The 20,052-nt window shown below is 36.1% G+C and overlaps 1 protein-coding gene across 13 annotated transcripts in view; it reads right to left on the reverse strand.

Moving 5' to 3' along the window:
* Nucleotides 1-20,052, reverse strand: part of MAPK10 (mitogen-activated protein kinase 10) — a 296,217-nt gene that overhangs the window by 120,231 nt on the left and 155,934 nt on the right. For all 13 annotated transcript variants that reach the window (XM_081040519.1, XM_081040513.1, XM_081040510.1 and 10 more), the window contains one exon: nt 14,120-14,289. In XM_081040519.1, the coding sequence (XP_080896645.1) occupies nt 14,120-14,241 (122 nt within the window). In that variant the 5' untranslated portion in view covers nt 14,242-14,289. The remainder of the gene's footprint in view (nt 1-14,119; nt 14,290-20,052) is intronic.

The following is a 20,052-nucleotide window of genomic DNA, read 5'->3' on the forward strand; positions in this document are numbered from 1 at the left end:
ATGATTAGGTTTGTTCTACCACGCAGAACAAACATCCTCTGAGCAGTCGGCATGAAAATGCTTGGGAAATTGTCATAATATTTACTCTGATATGAGGTCATCCACTCAGCAGGAATGAATATAGTAGAATTTAGTCCTGTTCAGGGAAGCCTATCAAAAAGACTTCTAGCCATCAATAATTGAGCAAGAGCATTTTTCTATTAATAAATACTGGGCAGAAGTGGCTTCTCTGGCAGCAGAGAAAAAGCAACTGGCTTAACTTCATCTCGTCTGTACTGTAGGGAAGATTGGTAAATTAGTAGAAAAATGGTAAGATAGGAAAATGACAAATTGAAGATTTATTTATCTAGGACTTTAATTCCTTCTTCAGAGCCAAGTTAATAAAAGACCAGGAAACTCCTGATTAGACTGGATATGGATTATTTTTGTAGACAGGGCTGCATGTTTTTGCTTTGTTATATTTTTGCTGTCTCCCTTAACATCTCAGAGCTGAAACATTCCATATTCCCCAGCAGCATGGGGAGCCAACTCAAGTTTACAATTCTGACTAAAAACCACCCTGCTTCTAGCTTATCTGACTCATCTGCCGCTCGTTCCTTTTTATTATGCATCACACTACCCAGGATATGCACTAGCAAATTGCAAATTGTGTGATGGAATAAAACCCACACTTCATTTAGATTCTTGCAACTGTATCATATTCAATCACTTTTTCTACATTTTGGTCAAATAATTTTTACATAAACTACCGGGAAAAAAAAAAAAAGAACCTAACGTGTATACATATTTCTACTACCTCCATCTTCAGATGAAAGAACTGAGATCACATACAGGTAAGAGTGAGCTAGGATCCCAGCCTGACAGTCTGGCTCCAGGGTCTGCATTCTTAACCACTATGTTATGGTACCCTCAAGGATAGATTTTGAAAATTCCCAGCTTAAAAACCAAGGGAAGGCAGATATTCAAGAAAAATTCAATAAATACTTCATATTTCCAAACATTATAGAGAATTAAGAAATGGGGGCTAAAAAATAAGCCACTGGATTAACCATTTAAGGGGTCCATAGCATCCTACCTACTAGAGAGGTATAGTGACAAAATTGGGACTGTCTGTGAAATGAGAATTTAAATAGTATGTGTTGGGATTATGTGGGGACAGAGCCCCAGAGAGCAGTTTCCAGGCTCTCGGCCTCACATGGAGGGGTGCTGGCTCAGGTAGTAAATGGTCATCAACTGTGATTGGATGGCCATCAGCTGTGGCTAGTTGGCCATCAACTGTAACCAGTGAGCCATTGGCCACTAATATAACTGCCATGGCTACGCTAGCAGAAAATGGGAGCCAGCAAGAAGATGGTGGCTGAGCCTGCAAGCGGTGCAGTGAGGGTTGGGAACAGTGTGGCTCCTGCTTCCTGTGTCTCCAACCCAGCCGCCAGCGAGAATATAGTGGCATCGCTCCCCTATCTATGACTCCATGGGTGTTCCTTTTTGGCCTCGTCATATCCTGCATTCTTATGTGGGGAGCGGGACCAGAGACCCTGCAGGCCGTCCCGCACGATAGATTAAATTCAAACTACTCTATCCAGAAGTTTGATGATGAAGAAAGAGAGTCAGAGAGGTAGTTTGAGGGACAGGCACATTCTAAAAAACATTTTTTTACATACGAATTTGGTGGGAGGTCTTCTATAAGCAGGGGAGAAAATACTATTGGAGGAAGAGAGACAGTAGATGCAAAATAAATAATTGACAGCGCCCCTGATGGAGCAGGGGAGGGGAAAGGGAGAGGGAGGAGGGGGAGAGGGGAGGGAATTAAGAACACAGGTGGGTGGCCAACCTCCTCTGGGAGTCCCTCATGAGGAACTGTAGAAAAGACTGCAGATGACAGAGTTAGAAGGAGGAAGGGGAAATTGAGAGCTCACATGCCTGAGGCCATCTGTTTTCCCCAGGAAGCAGAAGGTAAGGCCTTCTGCAAAGAACAGGGCCGGGGAAGTGGAATTGGGAGCTTGCAATGAAAGCTGTAAAAGGATTGTAACAGCCACCATGGGACATGGGACAGGGAGCTGATGAGCCACATAAGTAAAAGGATTGCTAAGTAGTGACAAGGGCCCAGCTGAAGATGAAGCTCATAAACTTATAATGGAGGAAATCAGTGTGATTATATGATTTCTCCAGCTGGGTTCAGCCTTCCAAGAATAGCAAAGAAAATAGGCAGTTGGGTTGATCCGAATGAGGGTTTGGAAAATGGGTCTGCAGAGGACAAGAAGGTAAGAAAATAGAGAGTGGCTGAGACTGTCTACCATCATTTTCATGGGTCTAGGCTAAACAGGGATAAAAATATCCAGGCAGAGAATGACAGGCTCGGAGGACAGGCAGTCCTTGAAAGACTCATGTCCATAAGGAGATAGAGGTCATGAAAGGAGGTGAAAGAAGGGACAATGTTAATGGGACAACAATTTGGTTTATAATTTTCCTCTGCTTCCTGATTCTTTTCATTTTCTTAGGTGTGTTAAATCTCCATGCCAGTGAATTAACATCCTAAATTTACTACATTTTCTCTATACTATGTAGTTATTCTCCAACTTATATTTTTGCTACTTAAATTGAGTTTCTCTCCTTGGTAACGTGAAATCTAAATTTCATTGATTCAGTATCAGCCACTGGCTTCTCTGGTGAGGGTTTTTGATTTAGGAAAAGGCAGCTCCTCTAGGTTAAAGGGGGGGCACCCCAGGGCACACTGCTGAGCAGGTGAAGGGCCAGCTGCAGTTCAGACCCCACATGCTCCCTCATCTACATGCCCATTCAGGGCACACATTTCCCAACCATATGTCCCAGTCCTGGGTGATTGATCACAAAGAAAACATTTAAAAAATATATTTGGTGGTGAAGCTCCCTGGATTGGGGGTAAAATCTTGATTTTTATGAATGGACATTAAAGTCCTCTGGTGAAACATTTTTAACGATAAAAAATAAAGGTGAGTATAAATGAAGAAGAGCATAACTAAAAGAATTCTAAAGTATATATCTTTAAATAAAAGAAACCCTATTTCCAATGAAGTAGCTAAAGCTTCTCCGTGATGGTGATTTAAACATGTCCCCCACCCCCCACCCTCCATCATACAGAGAAGCTTTAAATGCAATGCTTCAATGCTGGATCCATAACTTTGGATATGTAAAGTGAAACTCTCTTGACAAGGTCAAATATTTTACATAAATTTAAGGAATAAGGGAATAGAGAGCGGAACAAGGGAATGATAGGGCTGTCACTCGAATTCCAAACTAAAAGATGTCTTCCTTTGTCCTCAGCTCCCACATTCAAATCAGTGATGAGCAAGACAGCTCAGACTCTATAAACAGAATGTGATGCTATCACAGGCCAGAAGTATGAACTCCATAGAAAGGGGCCAAGTAGCTTCCCTCTGAGCTTTATAAAGAGTTCCTCTAAACCTTTTTCAGTTACAATATTTTTAGTTATAATATTTATAACACCTACCTGCTCTCATCTTTCTTTTTTTTAAAAGCCATCTTATCTACAGATAAAATGGACAAGTCTATAGAGCAGCAAATGAGAATGATTTCTGGAATCTGAGGAACATCAATAGCTATCTGTTATTTAGCATACTTTAACTTAACTGAAGACATTGCTTCCTTTCTGTGAAGAATGTTGGCTTTTTCAAGATGCACTGAATAGTGCAGGAATAAGTCTTTAGTTATTTATATTTGGGTTATAGGTTACTTTTTCAGTAGAACCGTGGATGCACTTTAATCTTAAAAATCGGGATTTACACATCTGGCAAAATAGTACATGGACCGTAAACTAATTTTAGTTTTGCAATGAAAATATCTATTGATGCCCGAGGAGACAGATTCTAAAAGAAATGAGAATCAGTCTCACTTAACCATTTAATCTTTGGGATTGAAGTAGAAACTGAAAAAATAATGTGTTACTAATTATTTCAATAAATGATTTACAAAGAAGACTCAGTCATCTGTAAGTTAATAATTATGGAAATTTAAATGACTCTTTTTCCCCTCTGCCAAGAAAAATGCTTCTAGGCTACAAACTCTTGCTGTCAATTTTTACTACAGGGATATAAATTAATTACAAGTTGACTGAAGAATGACAGAAATTAGGATAAATATCCATAATACATCTCAAGATCAAATATAATTTTTAGGGGGCCGTCCCGGGGGCTCAGGCGGTTAGAGCTCCATGCTCCTAAATCTGAAGGCTGCCAGTTCGATTCCTACATGGGCCAGTGGGCTCTCAACCACAAGGTTGCCACTGCAAGGGATGGTGGGCTGCGCCCCCTGCAACTAGCAACAGCAACTGGACCTGGAGCTGAGCTGCACCCTCCACAACTAAGACTGAAAGAACAACTTGAAGCTGAAAGGCACCCTCCACAACTAAGATTGAAAGGACAACAACTTGACTTGGAAAAAAGTCCTGGAAGTGCACACTGTTCCCCAATAAAGTCCTGTTAGGACAACAACTTGACTTGGAAAAAAGTCCTGGAAGTGCACACTGTTCCCCAATAAAGTCCTGTTCCCCTTCCCCAATAAAATCTTTAAAAAAAAGAAAAAAGAAAAGAGATAAGGACACTGTTTAAAATATATATATATATATATATATATATATATATATATACACATATATATATATATATAATTGTATATATATACAATATATTATATATATATTGTATATATATATTATTGTGTATATATACATATATAATTTTTAGGATTATGTAATTCAACCTCTTCAATATCAGCTATCACATTGACAATTATATATTTACAAATATGAACACATACATACTTTATGGTTAACATACAGAAATATGGATTTTATAATTTTGCTTTTTCCTGTAGGCCTACTGCCATCAAACTTCCACCCACAGTTTCCCAAAGTACCACATTTTCTCCATGAAGGAAAAAAGTAATATTTACAAGTCCTACTCATCAATCAAAAAATATGGCAAATAAATATTTAGGGCTTGTGCTAGCTATGCAAAGGGGCCAAGAAGAACAGAAAAATGTGGAAGGATATGGTGTCTTAATCTGTCCTATTGCACTGAGCCATTACCACCTCAAACCTCTACTCAATATAAAAGACAATATTTGAAACTCACTGCTCCTTATCTCAAGATTGCAAGTAAGTGTCTAGGTTGTAAAATTAATGGAAAATAAAGGGATTTTAAAATGTGCTGCTATTCCAGACATGGATCAGAGGGCAATCATTTCCACTGGTCAGGAGCTCAATGGAAATGTGTGATTAAAGATGCATCATTTAGCATAATGGCTCATTAGGAGCTCTAAGAAGAGAAAGTGTCACAGGACCATGAGTGATGTTTCCAGAAACAAAATAAATTCATCACTCGGGACCCATTGATCAAATCTCTTTTGTGTTACCCAGGATGTCTGGTGCTTTGAGAAACCTTCTCAATGATTTCACCCATCTCTCCTCATACCATCAACCTCATAACTATAAAACACCTCCATCTAAATCATGTGCTTCAAGAGGGTTAGCTGTGTCTGTGTAGCTATGTTGCAAATTTAAAAGCTAATGCTTAAAACATATAATTATTGTAAATAATCTTGGTTACCTGAAACTTAGATTGAAAATAGGAATCAAAAGTTTCAGATGTACCTTTGTCAGACTCATTTATGGAGCATTAGTAAAGTCATTTTTTAAATCCCATGTTCTCAATGATAGTATGCGTATAATATGCCCAATCTGATGATCAAGCAAATGTTACAATCAAGCATCTTTCTGGGTTACATATGTTGACCTTTTATATTTTTCCAGTGGTAGAAAACAGCAACATTAAGTCTACCTTCTTTGAATCTACTGAAAGTCATGACAATATCTGATTTATAACACAATGTCGTTTATTTTATACTTTTTGAGTTCTGTGAGATATTGATATTATCTGCATTTTACAGATGAGTAAACCAAGGTTCTAAGAGATTGAAAGTTAAATACTATCGTTGATAAAGCACAATAGCAAATTTAGGTGCATTTATAATGATAAATGCAAATTTAGGTGCATTTATAATGATAATGACTGAACATGGTAATACAAGGTATCTTACCGTGTCTGTAATTGAATCAATGGATCTTTAAATGTGCATATATTTTACAGAATTCAGCAAATTTACTTAATCAATTTTCCCTCCTAATCTTATTCAATAATAAATAGATACTGAATACCTTTTCATCATGTAACTTAACATGGCCAGGTTTCAATTCCTTCGTTCTGGTATATATGAGGTCTGACAATTAAGTTTGTAAACTTGTTGCAACGATGTTGCTAGCCTTTTTTGATATCAGAGGGATTATTCATTATGAATTTGTACCAACTGGACAAACAGTTAACCAAGTTTACTACTTGGAAGTGCTGAAAAAGCTGCGTGAAAAAGTTCGGCGACCTGAACTTTTTGCCAACAATTCATGGCTCTTGCATTATGACAATGCACCAGCTCACATGGCACTGTCTGTGAGGGAGTTTTTAGCCAGTAAAAAAATAACTGTATTGGAACACCCTCCCTACTCATCTGATCTGACCCCCAACGACTTCTTTCTTTACCCAAAGATAAAAGAAATATTGAAAGAAAGACATTTTGATGACATTCAGGACATCAAGGGTAATACGACAACAGTTCCGATGGCCATTCCAGAAAAAGAGTTTTGAAATTGTTTTGAAGGGTGGACTAGGTACTGGCATCAGTGCATAGCTTCCCAAGGGGAGTACTTTGAAGATGACTGTACTGATATTCAGCAATGAGGTATGAAGCACTTTTTCTAGGATGAGATCACAAACTTAATTGTCAGACCTACTATAGACCACTAATTGAAGGGCATTTGTGAGAAATGATTTTTCAAATGTTTGTGAAAAACAAAATGATATATATCCTATATACATAAAATACCTGTATATATGTTATATAGCATATATATTCAATTAAGATAAATTAATCCATTGGATTACTAGGTGTGTATATTATATACACATATATGATATGTATTATAAAGTATATGCTAATTATATATTCATTATATGTATACATATAGATATAGATTTAATTTAAGATAAACTAATCCAAGACATTTTGTAACAATTATTTAAGCTTTGATTACATTCCATCCTCTTGTTCTAATTGGGATTTTAGAAAAGTTTAGTTAACATAAAGTGTTTCATCTTAATTCTACATACTTAATTTTCTAGTCACAGATTTTTTTTAGAATAAGCCACTCTAAGTCTATGCTTTCGTCAGTGTTAAGCTTACATCTTTGATATAAATATCCTGTAAAAGATCACTTTGCAAAATTGTATGGGGACTGCTTAAAGGCTGATTACATGTGGAGGACAAAGAAAACAAGCCACAGAAGGAAAGAATATGGTTTTGCTTCCTGTCATTTAAAACTATATAATCAGCTCCTGTCCATTAAAGAGCAGACCAGCCTTGGCAAGTCTTCTCTGCTAAACTTGGTTGTTGACTTTTGCCACCTCTTTCATTGTCAGCTTGAATCATCTTTGGAGGAAGAAATGAGAATATAGAAATGTTTCTTGAGTTGGCAATCAGTAGCAGGATGGAGTGAGAAAAAGACAATGAACTCTCTGCTATTAATTTCTCCCTATGTTATTTTTTTGTTCTGGAACTGGTAGTAGAAACAATGCTGATGAAATCCGCAGCATTTCTGATGATTTGAAAAATGTTCTGAAATGACTTGCTCATCTGACCACTGTTGTTAAAAACTCACAGATTGCTTTATAATTCCCCACCCAGAGAGCTAAGAAGGTCTTCTTTTCTTACACAGAGAAGCAGAATACAGGCATACCTCATTTTATTGTGCTTCACTTTATTGCGCTTCACAGAAAGTGCGCTTTTTTTTTTTTTTTTTTTTAACAAACTGAAGGTTTGTGGCAAGCAACTCTACATCAAGCAACTCTATTGGCACTATTTTTCCAATAACATTTATTCACTTCACGTCTCTGTGTCACATTTTGGTAATTCTCACCATCTTTCAAACTTTTTCATTATTATTATATTTGTTATGCTGATCTATGATCAGTGATCTTTTATGTTATTATTGTAATTATTTTGGGGTGCCATGAACCACACCTATATAAGACAGCAACTTAATTAATAAATGTATGCGTTCTGAATGTTCCACCAACCAGTCATTTCCCCATCTCTCTCCCTTTTTTTGGGTCTCTCCATTGCCTGAGACAGAAAAATATTGAAATTAGGCCCACGATGGCCCACAGTTAATAACCCCACAATGGTGTCTAAGTGCTCTTAGTAAAAGGAAGAGTCATACATCTCTCACGTTAACTCAAAAGCTAGAAATGATTAAGCTTAGTAAGGAAGGCATATGGAAAGCCTAAATAGGTTGAAAACTAGGCCTCTTGCACCAAACAACCAGGTTGTGAATGAAAAGGAAAAGTTCTTGTAGAAAATTAGAAGTGCTACTCCAGTGAACACACAAATGATAAGAAAGCAAAACAGCCTTATTGCTGTTATGGAGAAAGTTGCAGTGGTCTGGATAGAAATTCAAATCAGATGCAACATTCCCTTAACCCAAAGCCTAATCCAGAGCAAGGCCCTAACTCTCTTCAATTTTATGAAGGCTGAAAAAGGTAAGGAAGTTGAAGAAGAAAAATTTGAAGCTGGCAAAGAAATTGTTCATGGAAGAAAGAGTCAACCGACGCAGCAAACTTCATTGTTGTCTTTTATTAAGAAATCACCACATCCACATTATGTTAAGTGAAATAAGTCAGAAAGAGAAAGACAAGTACCATATGATCTCACTTATATATGGAATCTAAAGAAAAGACTATGTGAATGAACTAATCAGAAACAGTTTTGGGGACACAAAGAAAAAACCGAGAGTTGTTAGATGGGTGGGGGGGGGGGAGGTTGGGGATAAGGGGAAAGGTGAAGGGATTTGGAAGGAGCTGGTAACCACAAGATGGCCTCAGGGTTTTTTTGAAAATTAATTTGGGGAAGGTATTCAATAATGTTGTAAAGATTTTGTTGGGTATCCGATGGACATGCATCCTATTTGGGAGACCACCTCAGGGATACTGTGGACACCTGATCATGGCATTGTACACCAGAAGCTAAACATTAATGAATGCCAACTATAATTTTATATATATAATGTGATGGTTCAGTGTGAGGTCGGAGGGATAGTGGATGGGGGGAGGGGGGTTCACAGTGTGAGGGATATAAATGATGAACGTCTAAGTATTACCTTGTCTTGTACACCTGAAACTAATAAATAAATAAATAAATAAATAAATAAATAAATAAATAAATACAAAAAAAAAAAAAGAAATCACCACATCCATCCCAGCCTTTAGCAACCACACCCTGATGAGTCAGCAGCCATCCACATGGAGAAAAGACCCGCCACCAGCAAAACGATTACAACTGGCTGAAGGCTCAGATGACGATTAGCATTTTGTAGCAATAAAGTGTTTCTTAATAAAGGCATATACAATTTTTTAGACATAGTGCCACTGTACATTTAATATACTACAGTATAGTGTAAACATAACTTTTATATTCACTGGGAAACCAAGAAATTTGTGTTACTTGCTTTACTGCGATATTCACTTTATTGCAGTGGTCTGGAACCAAACCCATAATATCTCTGAGGTACACCCGTAACTCTCATTATTTTTTCTGTTTCAACAAATAATCTTTATTTTTTTTTCTCTGAGGTATTAATAGAAAGAAAATTTTCATTTATTCCAAAATATTTCAGATTAGATTTTATTGAATGGTTCTCAATAATCACATTGTTGGTCTATGGTGAAGAAAAAAAAATTGCATAGTAGAGGTTAATTTCTTTTGAAGGTATTTTAGTATTGCCTGTTTTTCCTCTTATAATAAGGAAGCAAAAGTAACCCAAAGAAGAGAAAGTGTAAGAACCCAACAATAAATTTAAGGTAACTGAACAGTAGAATGAGTCTCTATTTCAAACAAGTTGGGAAGACGAGATTCTCTAAGTACCATATGCCAACATCAATACTTGAAAAGCCTAATCCTTCTTATGCACACACATGAAATTTTTCAGTAACGCAAGCAAAAAAACAAACAAAAAATAAGGATGAACATCCCTTTTGGAATTGGTTCCTCCATCTTTTATACCTTCTCCAAATAAAATAAAATAAAATAAACGAATCACCTGTTTCAGATTGTCTGCCCTCCCCACCAGAAACCCAAGACACTCCCTGTTTCCAATTTCTTACAGTCATTATACTCAGGATTGTATAGGACATTCAAAATATTATCCGAATCTGACAGTTTTTGTGAACTGAGGAAAAGTCTGTGGATTTCAGGAGTATGTCTGGGAATGGATGTGTGTTTGGTGTGACAGAGATGGCTGAATTCATTTTTGACAAAGCAATAGAAAGGAAATGTTTTAAAAAGGCAGGTGGATAAAGGACAGATGAATATGAGAATAGATCTACGAGACAAATATTGCATTACAAAACCCAAGTTATGACAAGTAAACAAAAATATCTCAACACTAGGTTGAAAAAGAGGGACAAAAAACAAGAAAGGAATGTGCTGGAATTGTGGCATCTGTGCACATAGTAGAGTGGAGAATTGGAAAATTAGGGAGAGGAATATGCCATCCTATTTCTACCTTTTCACCTTCATCTTTGCTTCTTTATTTCCCTCAGCTATAGACTCAAGAAACTTTAAGGCTAACATTTTGAAATTCAGGAGCCCCTTTACTGACAAATTTGTTGATTAGTGTGCTGTAAAACAGGATTGAAAATTGTACTCAAGGGCATTTTATTTATTGAAGTATATTTTCAGTTACTATGCCCAAGACCTAGAATGATTCCCATCCTGTACACAGAGAAATAGAGGTTCAAAATGTCCTATAGAGCACACTACAAAATTCTTAGTGGTAGATTTTCAAATCTTTCTGGGACAATCTGTTAATATACAAGCAAAATTTCTGCTTTGGATCTATTTTTGAATCATAAAAGATCTATCAGCTTCCTTTTACTGGCAGCTCTCATTTTCTGTGGGAGTTTTAATTAAAGGAGAATGAAACAATGCCAGTAAGTATTTGAGCATCTTAACTGAGAATCTTAGGAAAACTTCCTCATGTTCTACAATTTTTCCATCTCCCATCTCTCCTCCTTTATAAGAATTTTGGGTTTTGTTTTATTTTCTGTTTCTTTTTGAAAGTTCTTCATGAATGCGATTATTTCCAAATAAGGTTCCCACTTACCAAGTGGTATACAAACCAACAGTGAATGCAGAAGAAAATACAAGTACATGTTGCAATCTAGAAAAAAAATCAAACCTTACTAATATTTAATATACAAATTAACCCTAGAACTTCCCATAGTTTATCACCCTGGCAGGTGGTTACATACTACTTAAGGCTAAAGATGTGACTTGAAAGGAAAGCAGGAATTTCAATCTGGGGAGGGTTGACAGAGGCCCCTGAAATCCTTGTTTTGAAAACATTATAGTTCAGTGTGCTTGCTTTTACAAGATTTACAGATATTATCTTAATAGTGGCATCTTTACCATCCATATGTATTAGCACTGCTGCCGGAACAAATCAGCACAAACTTAGCTGCTTAAACAACACAATTTATTATCTTAAAGTTCAATAGGTTGGAAGTCCTACAGGACTCTCACGAGGCTGACATCAAAATGCTGGAAGGCTGTGTTCCTTTCTGGAGATGCTAGAGGAGAATGTGTTTCCTTGCTCATTCAAGTTTGTTGGCAGATTTCAGTTCCTTGTGGTTGCATGACTGAGGTCTCCATTTTCTGGCTGATTGTCAGCTGAGGGCCATTTCTAGTCTCTAGAAGCCACCCCATTCCTTGGCACATGACCCTCTTCCTCCATCTTCAAAGTCAGCAATGATAAGACAAGTTGCTCTCCTGTTTCGAATCTCAGATCTCTCCTCTCCCATTGCATCTCTCTGACCCATTCTTCTGCTTTTCTTTTCTACTTTTAAAGACTCGTGTAATTAAATTGGTCTCACCTGCTTATTCTAGAATAATCTTCCCATTTTAAGCCCTTTAACCTTAATTACAGCTGTAAAGTCCCATTTGCCTTATAAGATAACATATTCAAGGATTTTGGAGATTAGGGTCTGGGCATCTTTGGGGCGCCATTATTCTGCCTACTAAACAATGAAATTATTTGTGCCACAAAGATTGACCCCATAGCTGTACCATATTAAATAAATAAATAAATAAATAAATAAATAAATAAATAAATAAATAAATATTGCATTATCTGTTTAAATACCTTCAAAATGAAAGATTTGGCCCATTGTTAAAAATATTACAATGTTCCATCTCTCAGATTGCAAAAGCAACTAACTACTGGTTGACATTAGGAAAGACTGAAATTTATTAGGTGAATTTCAATAAAAGACTAGGTATATTTGATAAATCAGGTTTAAATGTTAGTAAATGACTTAGTAAGTGTACCAACCATGCACTTCTGCTATTTGCATCAACTAAGCATTCAGAGTAAACTTAACACCAGTTGTCAAAATGAAAATAATCGTTAAAACTTATGTTCACATAAAAATCTACACATGGATGTTGAAAGCAGCTTTATTCATAACTGCCAAAACTTACAAGCAGCCAAGGTGTCCTAAGGCAGGTGAATGGATAAGTAAACTGTGGTACACCCATACAATGGAATATTACTCAGACCCCAAAATAAATAAGCTGTCAACCCATAAAGAGACATGGAGAAACTATGGTACCTTAAATGCATATTACTAAGCAAAAGAAGCCAATCTGAAAAGTCTGAGTACTGTTTGATTCCATCTATATGACATTCTGGAAAAGGCAAAACTTGGAAAGAGTAGAAAGATCAATGGTTGCCAAGGGTTGAGAGAATGGCAGGAATGAATAGGTGAAGCACAGAGGAGTTTTACCCCAGTGGAAATACTCTGTATGATACCATAACAATGAATACATGACATTTTATGTTTGTTCAAACCCACAGAATATACAACACCAAGAGTAAATCCTAATGTAACTATGGGCTTTGGTGATTATGGTATGTCAACGTAGGTTCATCAGTTGTAATAAATGTACAACTTTGGTGGGGATGTTGATAGTGGGGCAAGCTGTGCATGTGTGGGTAGCAGAGGATATATGGAAAGTCTCTGTACCTTTCTCTCAATTTTACTGAACCTAAAACTGCTCAAAAAAATAAAATATTTATATCACCCCTTAAAAGCGTTTCTGTTTTTAAATGGACATTACTAATATACCAGCAGTTTATATAGCAAATAAAAATATTGATATGAGTAAATACCCTTTATAAATATAAATATACATATTTAAAATGCATGTTCTAAATTTTTACTTAGAGGCATATTTCATCGAATTAAAAAGTATTATACTGATAAATTCATACTAATTACATTCAGTTGCTATACTACAAGTTAGAACTATCTAAAAGTAATGCTTATCAATCTGATATTATCACTTTTATAAATTTTATAACAGGCAAATTAGATCTTGATTTGTCATCATTTCAATTAGCCACTCAAAAATATCATGAAAGAATGGTACCAAGGATCACAGAATCTTTTCATTTTTAAAACATTCAGCAAACATTTTAAAATTACCACTTTTTCTAATAGGTGATGAACTTTGAACTTTAAAAGTCCCAGGAACATTTGAAATATCACTTAGACTTCTTTAAGGTGTAGGGGATTTTATTTGCTAGTTATCTTAACACATATCCCCTCATTTCTTGTAAAACATTCAAATAAGTTTTTCTAAATTAATTAATAAATGGCTAGAAAATCTCTGGGGTTTTTTGTTTTGTTTTGTTTTGTTTTTATGGCTGTCGTGTACTAAATTTGTGTGTGTGTGTGTGTGTGTGTGTGTGTGTGTGTGTGTGACTATAAAAACTAGTCACCAGCAAAGCTGTACATACATAGTGTTAATAAATGGATGACAAATTATAAATAATGCTCATAATTTTATTTTTCTTCAGGAGAATGTATTTTCCTCCTCTCAGTCATGGAATTTATTTGTTTTTTTGTTTGTTTGTTTGTGCTAGTTTAAAAATGTAAGTTGAATCCATTCCACTTACCACACTATTCCCTGAGCCCCAGAGCCAATAGGCTTTAGATTCTGGTAGCGCTTGAGAACCGTGAAGGTTGAGTCTCCCACTTCCACACTGTAGAATTGGTTGTCAACTTTGCTTTTGCTCATGTTGTAATGTTTGGCAATATATGACACATCCACTTGTTTATCGAATCCCTGTGAAAAAGAAGAACAGCAAAAGCATGAGACACGTGAACAACCAGAATAATAATGACAGAGAGAAACCTGTTCTTTTAATGATTGCTAATACTTAGTCATCTATCATCATTATATAAACATGTATTTCACATAAAAAAATGATGTATTAGTCTATGTATGATTACCTGGAGTAAAACAGTTTAGAAAAAAACACCCCCCATTTTTTTTCAATATTAAATCTATTTATAATAAAATCACCTTAGATGACATCTGCATAACTTTTTCTGAAATATTTCATTAAAGCCATGTAATTATTTATGCAGCAAACATCTACTGAACATATACTTGTCCCACAGACTATGCTATATACTAGCATATAGTATGAGAGGTGAACTCTGATCATCCATTATAATAGCCAAATGAGGAAGGATAAAATATTGTGTCTACATTCCCTTCTCAGAAAGAATTGAGATATGAGATAATTTTTTAATTAGGTAAATTTTAAATAGTATTAACTTCATTTGTTCTCAATAATACCAAACATTTTATTATCCAGCATTAAACACTGAACAATTGTAGTCCAAATTAACATGATTCTAAAATGCTACAGGAGAACTTTTTATTCTTTGCAAACTTAGACATTAAATACCTCAGTTGTTGTATCTTTTTCTTGTCTTTAAAAGAAGTTCTTCTATCTATATTTTCCAATTGAAGAATCTGTCCTTGACATTTTGAATCATGATTGATGAATATATATAATGTAAATCTCTATTTTCATGATTATTGTTTACCCAGAAATGATCTTATAGTTCATTTTATGATATAAAGTAGTGTGGGTTCTCTAGCAAGAAGGGACCTCACAGAATATTGTCCAGATTGTTCCTTAAGGCACACACTCATGGATGCCCACCCCATAGCCATCCCCTGTCCTTCCTGCTGATTTTGTTCAGGTTTTGAGTGCCCACATGTTCAGTGGGTTCCTCCCAATCCCAGCAATTGAAAATTGAATAGTCTAAACCAGTGGTTCTCATTAAAGGTGGCATAACAGCGGGCAATTGGGAGATTTCTGGCATGTTTTTATGTGCCACATGATAGGAGATGTAGCTTACATTTAGTTGGCTAATTGAACAATGGTGGTTGTCCTTCAATGAGTGGGACATTCCTACACAATGAATAATTTCCTACATACCTTACAGCTTTTGAAGTATGCCAAAGCTTATTTAGTAAAAATCTAAAGGGCTTCTGTAAGATTTTAACATAAACTGACTTCTGAAAATCTAATTCTCATAAAATATGAAAGGAATTTTAAACCATCTTAGGCTCTGAACCTCTGGTTGGTCATAAAATCATTTTCCTTGGAAAGTTTTAGCATTTCATTTCACAAAAGGAAAAAAAACTGAAGTAGAAATAGAAACTAATATGTTGCCCCTGTACGCTCTTGGAAAGGGAGCCAGGCAGCGCCAGTACTAATGTAAATGAGTAGAATACAGTGGGGACTATACAGATATGGATGGGAGTGCAAGGACCCTAAGACCCCAGACAGACCTGAAAGCAGAATACATACACATATCAGGCACCAGCCTGTCATTGGGAGAGACTTGGTGGCAGCAATCCAGTGCAAGTGCACACAGACCTCAAAGAATAGAGTGAACTAGAGGTTAAGAATCTAGGTTGTTTAGGCAGAAGATTGAAAATTCAGGTAATTTGAGAATGTAATAACCAGAGGTCTGAAATCCTCGAGGCTGTCTGTGAAGCACGGAACAGGAAATTAAACAAGACGAAGAATCAGGGCATGGTAAGCCTATTCAGGAGACTACAACAGGGTTTAGAATTTAGACAATGGTGTGGGCAACACAGATACAAGAACATCAGTATTCAAACAACCCTGATTTCAACCACAGTGTCAGGGCCTGCATTCCACACTGTGGTTCACGTCTACTCTAGACTTTCTGATGTATCAGGGAACTAATCCTATTCAAGTCCTTTTTCTCTTCTCCCCCTGGCTAGCAAAGGTAAAAAAAAAGCAACTGGAGCTACATTAACAAAAGAATTCATCTGCCAAGGTTTAACTTGGGATGAATGAAGTGCCTGACTTGCCATTTGTCATGTTCTGACCCTTCTTCACATTCTTTAATATTCTTGTTTCTGACCACTCCCAAAATCCTTAACACATACTGGCCTCATGAGACTAGTTAATCCACTTCTTTTTCCCCCATTGATTCTCTTCACCTTTCAAATGTCACTTATTCCGACTGCACTACACGTTTATGTACTAATCATATGTAACGACCTTTATGTCCAGACCCCTGACCTCACACCGTATGTTGGCACCACCCTACGCTTTCAGACTTGGCTGTGGATTATCCACCTATGGTCTCAGTCTTCATGTTACATCCACTATGCTGGCCTTCTCCTTCCAACATTTCAATATATATTCAGAGAAACCAAGGGAGTTTAATAATCCATGCCACTTCTCTTTCAGGCTTACCCTATGAAAAACAAGAGATACATTTGCAAACCTTTAAACCAAAAAACACTGATGATATACACATTATGTGCCAGAGACTGGTTTTGACACTAGAGATACAACAAAAAGAAACAGTCCCTGTTTTGATGGAGGCAGTCAAGTAAGCAAGTAGTTAAAATGTGCATAGTATATTCTATACCAGAATAAATAAAAGGTGCTCAGAGCAAAGAGAGAGCAGCAACTAACTGCTTGCATTCATTCATTATCATTAATTCATTCAACTACTATGTATAAAACAACTACTAGAAGCCAAGTCATGGGTATAAAACTGGTAATGTTTGAGAGGAGACTTGATCTGTGTTTTCTCCGGCTAACGACATCCCTAGAGCTGTCCCCTTATAGAGATGTGCATAAGGGCCAGAAAGGGAGCTTGATAAAATACTGCAAATCACGGGCATAACACCCTGGGGATTTGGATTCAGGCCATCAGAGTAGGTAATGAGGATCTAAAGATTAGCAAGCAGTCCAGGTAGTTCTGATTTGAGGATCCAAGGAGCTGATGCTGAGAAAGACAGGCTTAGAACAATCATTCTCACAGTGTGCTCCCTGGCGCACCAGTATCAGCATCACCTGGAAACCTGTTAGAAATGCAAACTCCCACCCCATACTGACTGAATCAGGACCTCTGGGGGCAGGGCCCAATGATCTGTTTTAATAAGCCCTCTAAGTATTCTGACGCATGTTAAGAACCACTCACTGGAGATGAGGGAACACCTAAAGGCTGAAAACAGATCATGCAGCTCTGCCTGAGGTATTTAGAACATAAGACACATTATGCAGCAGAAATAATATTTCTGCATCTGCAACACTCTTTGTGTCTCTGGAGACTGCCAAATTGCATTACTCATGGCATACACAAACTGGAAACCAGGGTCCTAGTTAGGACAAGGATTACCTCACACCCCAGTGTTATAGTAGGGTAAATCATTATGATTTATAATAGGGTAAATCATTTCATCATTCCTGAGAAGTCTTCCCCAGTGCATACCTAAAACAAGACTTTTCATGTCATGGGGAAGCTATATATGGACTTGATGATAGTCTGGTAAAATGGTTAAAACAATTACAAAGCTTACATCAGTGGCAAATTTTTAGCAACATGGGAATTATCAATCAAAAGAGATTTAAAGCTATTCAAATAAATTACCTAATGCCCTGACATGTTTTCTAAAATAAAAAATACTCAGTGATCTCTTTTATCTCCATTTCAGAGCATAGAATTTCTCACAATAAGATTGAAATCATCATTATAAAATGTGTCAATTCACACACACACACACACACACACACACACACAATTTCCTTTCAAGCATTCTCTTTATACCTAATTTTGAATTAAACTACGGAAAATCTAAAAGAAAATACATCCTTGAAAGTCCCTCCAATAATCGAGAAAAAGGTATTTAAATTATTAACAGTAAAACACAGAGAAAACAATTAGGAATTTTCTTGGCTTGATGTCATAACTAAAAATTGGATGGCAAAAATGTTGTGTTGAAGAATTTTCTCCAGATTTTATCTGTGCCCCAAGTTTATAAATACACATTGAGTTTTAAAAGCTCAAAACATACTTAATATAGTATATTCCATCCCGGATTTCCATGCAGTCTTCCTTGTCATGACCATAAAGTTCAAACATAAACTTTTCTCTATAAAATGTGCTTATAAAAATATGCCACTAAACTCCCTATGAACAAATATCAATGCTGAAAAAATGTCTCTAGTTATATGTTTTAGAATATCTTTCGTTGTGGTCACATAACTGACGATTTGAACCCAAGAAGGGAAGAACCGAAAAAGCTGATGATTTGAATCCACAAATGAGAAAAACCAAAAATTCATATTAAGAAGTCCAATAGTTTAAGGCAAAGATTCTGAAGTTTCAACATGGATCGGAACTACCTGAGGAACAAGGTAGGGCTAAGAGTTTGTATTTCTAAGAAACTCCACACTTCCAGAACCACTATTTTAGAGACTGGTAGATATAAGAGATGTCACCAAAGAGGTGTAGTAGTTAGAGAGATGAAAACCAGAAGTAATGCAGGTCAAACTAACTAAACAAAGGACATGGAAATTAAAAATAATGTCAGGATAACCCTCCTTGGTATCAGCACCACTTTAGCAGGCCCAGAGGTCATATGCCCAGGGATGTGTTTTCCTATCTCATATGTACAATACAGACTGACCAATGATCTCTCAATTAGCTCATGAAAATAACTATGACATCATCTCTTTATGTTAAATTTATACTTAAAAACTTGGGAAGAATGTCTGAAATTCACAGGTATTCATAAATCCTCATCAAAATAAAAAGTCTCTTTTGATAGAAGAAATTAATGTGTTGAGTAAGAGTTAATTATGAAGATTAAAAAGGAATATGTTATCTAAAAAATTATAAATCATCACAGTGGTAACTTCTGGAAATCAATATGGTTCAAAACAACTATCGGTTTATAGTAGTTTATTCTATTGATCAAATTATTTAAAAAAGTAACTCATTCCTCCACTGAATATTAAACTTATATTTAAATGACTCAACAATAATTTCTATGTGGATATAGACTTTTCTTCGCAAAAATTCAAAGCAAACTCATTTCCTCCCTGATCCCCAACTGCTAAAAATTTTTAAAGTTAAATTAAAAGAAGACTTTTTTTGCCCCTGGCAACTTGGTAGACAGAAAGGAAAATTGAATATAATCTATTCTGTGAAAAGACTGCATTTTATGCAGACTTGTAAGAAAGGGCCTTGTGCAATGAGTCTCCATCACCAGTTCAGTTGTCAGCTCATATCTATGGAGTTTTTCAAAGAAGAAAGGCTCCATATTACTGTTCTTATCCTGCTAGTGTCCAAAGCCTTGACTGCATTTTTCTCAAATTTAACACCCTATCTTTCATAAGCATTCCCTTCCCATTTTCATTTGTGCATGAATGGCCTATGTTACTGCCAGTTTCTAAGCAGAAACATTGAGGTCTAAGTGTTCTTAGAGGTTAAATCTCCTTCGTTTCTTTTGGATGATATAGCTGAAAACAGCATAACATCACACCTGGATTAGTTCTGCACTTAATAACGGAAACCTTCAGCAAGTCATTTTATTCTTCCATTCATTTATTATTTATATTCTGTGTGGTTCCCAACAAGCTCATCAGAAAAGATACAGGAACAATAAATCCATTAAATCCAGTTTTAAGAACAAATGTCAAATAAAGCAGAAGGGAAGATGACAGTTTACCAGAAGATTTAAGTTATAAACATC

The sequence above is a fragment of the Rhinolophus hipposideros genome, assembly GCF_964194185.1.
Source record: "Rhinolophus hipposideros genome assembly, chromosome: 1".
Lineage (NCBI taxonomy): Eukaryota > Metazoa > Chordata > Mammalia > Chiroptera > Rhinolophidae > Rhinolophus > Rhinolophus hipposideros.